This window comes from Egretta garzetta, unplaced genomic scaffold (assembly GCF_000687185.1).
Source record: "Egretta garzetta isolate BGI_Z169 unplaced genomic scaffold, ASM68718v1 scaffold100, whole genome shotgun sequence".
Lineage (NCBI taxonomy): Eukaryota > Metazoa > Chordata > Aves > Pelecaniformes > Ardeidae > Egretta > Egretta garzetta.
Window position 1 is genome coordinate 1,641,687 of NW_009258265.1, and position 6,823 is coordinate 1,648,509.

The window sequence follows — 6,823 nt, forward strand, 5'->3', positions numbered from 1 at the left end:
GTGGGGGTTGGGCAGTGGCACAACCTAGTGGCACCCCGGCTGGGAAGGGTGGCCAAGCCCCAGCCAGGCACTGAGCTCTTGGGGGACAGGAGTGCTGCTGGAGAGGTCTCTGCACCCCAGGCTATGGTGCAGCAGGCACAGGAGGATGCACAACAAGAACAAGGACGATCCCCTGGGGAGAGCAGAGGACGCTTCAGCCGGGGGATTGCAGGGCAGCCTGCATTTCCTTTGGTACCACATACATGGAGCAGCCAAGAGAGTAAGGGACCATGCACCGAACACAGGCACCAGGTGCCCACCCAGGACAGCACTGTGGGCACCTGCTTGGCAGAGGTGCAGGAGCAGCCACGGAGCAAGGCTGCCGACTCGTAGAGAAACGCCACACAAATCTCTTGTGTCTGTTTTAACTGAGACGGCCCAAGCCCCGCACACTGGCTTGAGATGGGACAGATCACATTAAACTCAAGACCATGGGCCTAACGTAAGGCATGCTAAAGGAAACAGAAACAACCTACAAAGCAGTGCATAGCAGTTTACAACAGAGTCAAAAAGAGGAATGAGGAGAATGCAGGGAAGGAACAACTGGATTCAAGAAAGGCAGGACCAGGACAGACATGAACACTGCATAGCCTAAGAGCTCAGTATCACACACAAGGGGCTACCTTAAAAGAATTCCAAGTACCTTATTTTAATTTCTCGACATGGTAAAAGTTTACATACTTTCATCTGGCAAAGAGAGCCGAACAAATTAAAAGGAATCAATACAAAGAAACACAAGGGGAAGTGCTGCTCCCAGACAGCAGCGAGAACGCAGTTGGTTTGTTACTGAATATTTATTAGCGGGAAGACTAAGAGTTGACTTACTACAAACAACAACAGAAGAGTCTATAGCAAGGGCCAGCAGCCCTCCACACTCCGGGCAAATCCCTGGGAAACCAGCAAGAGACAACATGGCTCTTAGATGGGGAAGCAGAAGAAACGGAAACAAAGTAAAAAAAAGAAGGGGAGAAAGTTCATTCCATTTGTCACTGTTGTTACAATGAGGTTAACACAACTATTAAGGCTACTGCACAATAAGAATATAGGGGTGTAACAGCAAGACCCGGGAAACAGCAAGGTTCCTGAAACGAATGATTTAAAGTTCCCTGAATAAGGGACTTAAGTAGAAATACTATAAATAAGAAAATTTTGGAGCCTGCAGCGTTATGGGCCCACTTGCCACACACAAAAACTGACGCAACACAACCAGTCATTTCCAAAGGGGTTTGTAATGGACCATGAAACGTTCCAGCGGCTTAGAGGAGTCACCAGGCACACGAGCGTGCCCTTTGCAGGGGAAAGACTACAAGGTCTGCAATGGTACCGGGTGGGTATCGGCCATCCTCACCCCCAAACACCAACTGTCGCAGCTGGCACGCTCTGCCCAGGCAGCGGGGAGCGCTGCCAGGAGACAGCGGGTCTCAGTCTGACCACATGCAGAGACTATCAGGACTTTAGTATCAGACCTCCGGCCCCTCCCTTCTCTCAGCCTGGGCAAAACCACCTCGTGCTGAAGGGGCACTAGGACGTATGTGAAGTAACGTTGGGTTTAGCCAAGAAAGCGGTTCAAGTCAGATCGCAAACAGGAGCAGGAGCCACCTGAGCTCAGGCCCAGCCAGGAGAGCAACCAGCCCTACTTTCAAGCACCACCTCGTGCTCTGCACTGATCCAGCCAGAACTGACAAGGCAGAGGCAGATGGGGCAGGCTCTGCTGAGTCAGAAGAGAGCCAGATAAGGAGCGCAGACCGCTCAGCGGCATTGGAGCGCGGCTGCTGCCACCAGCCCAGAAGGGGCAGGTTCCCCTGTCTTTGCAATTGGTCAGTGCAGAGGACCAGTGGCAGAGGGGCCCAGCTACAGCCAGCAGTGAAGAGAGTGAGCTTCTCCACCACTGCACCACCACCTGGGCTTGCTCTCGTGCTGAAGACTGTCTGCCCCCTTCCCAGAGACCCCAGCGAAGCCTCCAGCCAAGAGATGGGACAGGACGAGGGCTTGGTCTCTAGAGTCGTTCCTACTTGGGTAGGAAGAAAGGCATGAAGGAATGTTCCTGCCTGGCTGGTGCTCTCACTCTGCAGTAGCCTCTAGGGCACCCCAAAGCAGCACGGCCTTCTCTTTACCAGTTACTAGAGGGAGGGAGAGCTCCTGAGACCTGAACAAAACCAATCACAAAACTAGGCGAGAATTTCTTTAGATTTTAACTAAGAATGCGATACTATTTCCAGCCAGTTTCCCATCTCGATAGTCACGTAACAAACCAAGGCAATGACGGTCTTTAGTTGACTGAACAGTTCTCAAGTTCAAACGTTGACACTTAATAGAGGGTCTCAGCATTGCTGCTCCGAGGCCTCTTGATCTTCTCAATGTTTTTAAGGATCATGTCATGCAAAGTGACCTGCAAAAAGGGAGAACAGGACTCAGACAAGAAGGATGAAGGCATCCAGTGTTCACCTTTCACAACGAGCACTGGTTAAAAGAGCAGCACAGCTCACCCTGGCACCAACCTCAACCCCTGCGTGCAATCACACAGCTGATTAAGGCAAGGGCTTCTTTCAGCCAGACTTTACAAAAGCCACTGCATGTAACACCAAAAAGAAAAGCTTTCTTTACAGACCCAGGAATGGCCTGTACTGCATGAAGAGCTTAGGATCGCAGGCTCCCACAGATGTGGAAGGAGTATTTTGTGCTAGGCTCCTGTGAACGCTCAGTTGGAAACATCTGCATCTCTAGGAGATGGTGGAGAGGTACCAGTCGGCTCCTCTCGTTAGAGCCAAAGTAGATTGGGGAGGAGACAGGCTTCTCACCAGGACTCAGCGTACTTGCAGGGCAAGGGGAGAGCAGCACCAGGGTCAAAAAGGCTCTGTCCACTGCCATGCAGGGAGCCAGTGCGAGCTCCGGTTTTTCACTTACATATTGATTCCTCAGCTCTGAAATGATCAGGCGCAGACTAATGTACTCCTTCTCATCGATCTCTGTCACTGTGCGGCGGTAGTCCTCCTACAGAGAGCAGACGCATGGCTGAGTGGCCTGAGCTCAGCTGTGCCTCCCACACACCAAGTGAAGGTTCTACCTTTTACAAAGGAACCCCCCCTTCAGCTTGCTCTCCTCTAACACAGATGTCCTGCATCCTTGTACAATCCCCCCTTTTCCCTCAGGACCCTCAGCTCAGAAGGGACAGTGATGAAGTGGCCCAGAGAGTCCCAAAAAGCAGCAGCACGTAACACGTAAATCTCCACTTCCCCGTTTACTTACCACGTGAGGGTACTTAGCTATTTTGGAAACCAACTTTGCTCTTGTGATATAATATCTGGTAGGAAAAGGGAGACACTTAAAGTCAGTAAATAGCATCAAGATTCTTTTCAGGCCCAAGCTGCCCTAGAAAAGCTGGGGGACCTTTCCCAAGAACTTCACTTTTCCCAAGAGGATCCCAAAAAACAAGACCTGTTCTTGCACGCCTACCTAGAAATCTGGTCCAGGTAGGATGCTGCCTCACTCTCCACAGTTCGAAGTTCAGCAACTGTTTCCTCCTGCGGGGAAGACAAGGAAGCTGTTAGCTTCATGAGACGGCAGCTGGCCTTCAGGGCTCCAAAAGCAACACGTCCCAGCAGCACCATGTCAAGCTCAGGTTTGGGTTTTAAAAACGCCATGACTGCAGCTGCTGGACTGGATTCGGAGGAACCAGAGAGATCCGCACCCCCGCAGCACAGCTCTCTCCTACAGCAGGGCATAGAGCCAGCGGTGCCTTACCTGAATAGAAACACCAAAGTTGTTTCCATCTTCTATCCTGGGGATGAGAAGCTGAACCCACATTTTCACCTGCGGTGGAAAGATCACACCACTGATCAACGTCAACACCTCCGCAGGGACCTCTCTCAAAAGTTTTACCAAAAGCCCCCCAGGACCCTGCCTTTGCCGTTCATGATAAACTGCAGGTCCTTCATACTCATGCAACACTTCCAAGGAGATCATTTCCCATATAGCTGGGACGCCACACAAGCCAGCATAAGCACAGCTTCCCATGGGAAGCTCTCCTGACTGTGCCACAGAAGCTCTCAGCAGGTGTCTGTGACTGTGCAAAAGGAGGGTGAAGAAAAGCCTCAAGGAAGGAGCCTGCATAACAGACATCATCCTCCGTCAGGAGTTGAGCTACAGAGCCCCCCGAGGGCTCGAAAAAACATTATTCCCCTACCCCACCCCCCCAGCCACTTTTAGACTCTGTAAAACAAATCCCGCCTTTCCTCATCTACAGAATAGAGAGGGGCCTGCCCCTTCCACTCAGAGCAGCTTTGCCTCTCCAGGAGCAAAAGCATCCTACTGCCTCCACTTGCTCCAGCGCTCATACCCACCGTATTACACTTCTCAATAAGCAGCCTGATTTCTGGTTTCACTTTCTCAATGATGTCCACCAGCTGCTGGTTGCTCTTCAGCATCCCATTGGGCATCATGAACACTTTGGTACCTAGCGGCAGAGAAAAACACCTTGCATCAGCCACATGTAGGAATGGCTGCGCCAGGGGATCAGACCCAACGTCCACCTGAGCGTCTTATCTCCCACAAAGGCCAGTGGTGGACACTGAGCCAGGCTATAGCTAACCTGCGGGGAAGGGGAAATTTGACTTGGGATAACAGTGATTACCACAAAGGAAGAAAAAGAGAAAACACAGAGCGGAGACAAGAGCTGAGGAGCTCTAGGCTGCTGAGGCTGGGCACGTGTATGAGCTGTTTCTGCCTCAGCTTAATCCAAAGCCTGGTATTTTCATCCAGACAAGGAGAGCTTTCAGCACAGAGCCACAGGAAGATCAGCTGCCTCTGTCAGCAGGCCTAGCTCAAGCAAGTACTGCTTATGTTTATCAGAGAAGTCCTAGTTATGCTTCTGAGGGCTGGAACCTGACTCCTCCACAACAGAACATCCGTAGGCCAGGCTCTGAGAGGTTGTGGGGACAGGCCTGCACGAGCAGCAGCTGCTGTCAGGACAGGGCAGGTGCAGTTCACATGATTTCGTAGCCCTAAGGCACGGTGCACTGTTTCAGGGGGCAGGCAGCAACACAAAGAGACTTGGGGACTCTTACCCTGAAAGGTCTCTTCGCGGTCTTCCAGCTTCCTCTTTTTCATATTTGGCTAAAATATACAAAATGTTTTACTCACAAACTAGTCGTAAGCTACAACAGTGTTGCAAAGGAAATAAGGAAAACTTCAGAGCCTCTGCTACACTCCTGGTTTCTAAGCATCCTTCTTTAAAAACAAAGGAGGACTGCAGAGCACAGCGGTACCTCCAGCAGACTTCCCAGGCTCGAGAGACCAATTCCTAAAGCCTTTGGGAGAGCCATGGCCTGTTATTAAATAAGAATATCCTACTCCAGCACAGAGCAAGCCATGCAGCTTTAATTAACAGAAGTAGGGAACACAAGTCAAGAGGGTAACCTTACCCCGTCCAGTCCATCATGGCTGTTTGTGAGAAGAATTGGGTCAGGCACTGGGAGGTTCATGTCCGAATGGATCTGAGTGAGATCATGAATATTCAGGATAGGCTCCTGGAAAATAAAGCAGATTTGTTATTTAATTATGAGCTAACAAATTCTGTCACACCAGACACAATGAGAAGACAAAATATTCAGACCGAGCTCCTATCCAACCATAAAATAAGGATGAATGAAAAAACAGTCTAACAACAGGCCTGTGACCAGACCTCCCTCCACCCCAGAACAGCGCGCCAGCTCCAGACTGTGATCGAAGCTATACACTGTCTGCGACGCTGGAGTCCCTGTGAGACCACAGCATCAGGAAGGATGGTCCAAAGTTGCCGAATACACAAGAAAGATAAACGCGGTGATCACACAAAGAAAACTGAAAAAGGAAGCACCCCCTCTAGAGCTAACAGGGCTCAAATGCATGCGAGCAACCGAGCCACTGGTTCATGTCTTTGTAAGAAGGTGAAACATGTGAAAAAATACACAGGATGAGACCTGCCACGTCATTTGCAACACGGAGCTTGAAAATGAAAAAGGATAGAGAGGACAATGTATACCTTACCTTAAGGAACCCATCGAGTTCTAACAGCTTCTTTGGGAAAAAGTTTGCCACCAGGTCTTCAGCCTGAGGGGAAAAAGAACAGACAACGACGTGAGACAACGTGGCGAGGTTCCCGCTAGCAGGCAAGAACTCCGGGGAAATCAACTGTCCAAAGGCAGGGAACAGGAGAGAACATGAGTTCTGCTTGCTGCCGGCCGTCACGCTAAGCCAAGGCGAGAAGATGCCAGGAGAGCCAGGAGGCTACACAGCCTCACCCTCCCTTGGTGATTGCAGCTCTCGAGCGCTGCTAAGCTTCCAGGAGAGGCTTAAATCGCAATCAAGTCTGTCAGAAAGATATGGCCCAACGGCCTCGTTCCTGTCCTATCGGCTTCTGGGCAGCAGCAGAGGGACACTCACCTCGCTTGTGATCCGCTCCCTGAAGGAGTCAACCTGCAGAAGGGAGAAAGCAACAGTTCAGAGCCAGGCTCAGAAAACAGGGCCCGGCGCGAGCCAAGCACAAGCTCAGCTACAGCCTGAGCCCCAGATCACTCCAGGCACAGCTCTCGTCCTCACAGGAAACATCCGAGAGCTGGAAGAGCCCATTCGCAGCGAGCGGCAGGTGCCGGAGCTCCCTGCCCGGCTGCCTGCGCAGGCTGGACCCCAGGGCCGCTCCAGAAGGGTGAGGGAAGACACAGAGCGATGGGGGGATACGGAAAACGGAGCAGCTCCCGCCCGGGCTGGCCGCGGCACGGGGCGAGGGAAAGATCCACTGTGCCTGGGC

At 51.5% G+C, this 6,823-nt stretch overlaps 1 protein-coding gene across 2 annotated transcripts in view; it reads right to left on the reverse strand.

Annotated features, from left to right (window-relative positions):
- The window catches only part of PSME3 (proteasome activator subunit 3), an 18,290-nt gene extending 11,593 nt beyond the window's left edge, over positions 1 to 6,697 (reverse strand). The window contains exons 1-11 of one of the 2 annotated variants that reach the window (XR_004843198.1): positions 6,616 to 6,697; positions 6,460 to 6,492; positions 6,064 to 6,126; positions 5,460 to 5,564; positions 5,103 to 5,151; positions 4,380 to 4,492; positions 3,781 to 3,849; positions 3,493 to 3,560; positions 3,286 to 3,340; positions 2,944 to 3,030; positions 2,292 to 2,428 (exon numbers count right to left, since the gene is read on the reverse strand). Coding sequence is in view for 1 of the 2 variants with exons in the window: in XM_035903391.1 (XP_035759284.1) it covers positions 2,348 to 2,428; positions 2,944 to 3,030; positions 3,286 to 3,340; positions 3,493 to 3,560; positions 3,781 to 3,849; positions 4,380 to 4,492; positions 5,103 to 5,151; positions 5,460 to 5,564; positions 6,064 to 6,126; positions 6,460 to 6,492; positions 6,616 to 6,645 (753 nt within the window). In the remaining variant the exon portion in view is untranslated. Of the gene's footprint in view, positions 1 to 9; positions 2,429 to 2,943; positions 3,031 to 3,285; positions 3,341 to 3,492; positions 3,561 to 3,780; positions 3,850 to 4,379; positions 4,493 to 5,102; positions 5,152 to 5,459; positions 5,565 to 6,063; positions 6,127 to 6,459; positions 6,493 to 6,615 lie in introns of those variants that run through there. The other variant, XM_035903391.1, reaches the window with a different exon arrangement.
- Between the last annotated feature and the right edge of the window lie 126 nt (positions 6,698 to 6,823).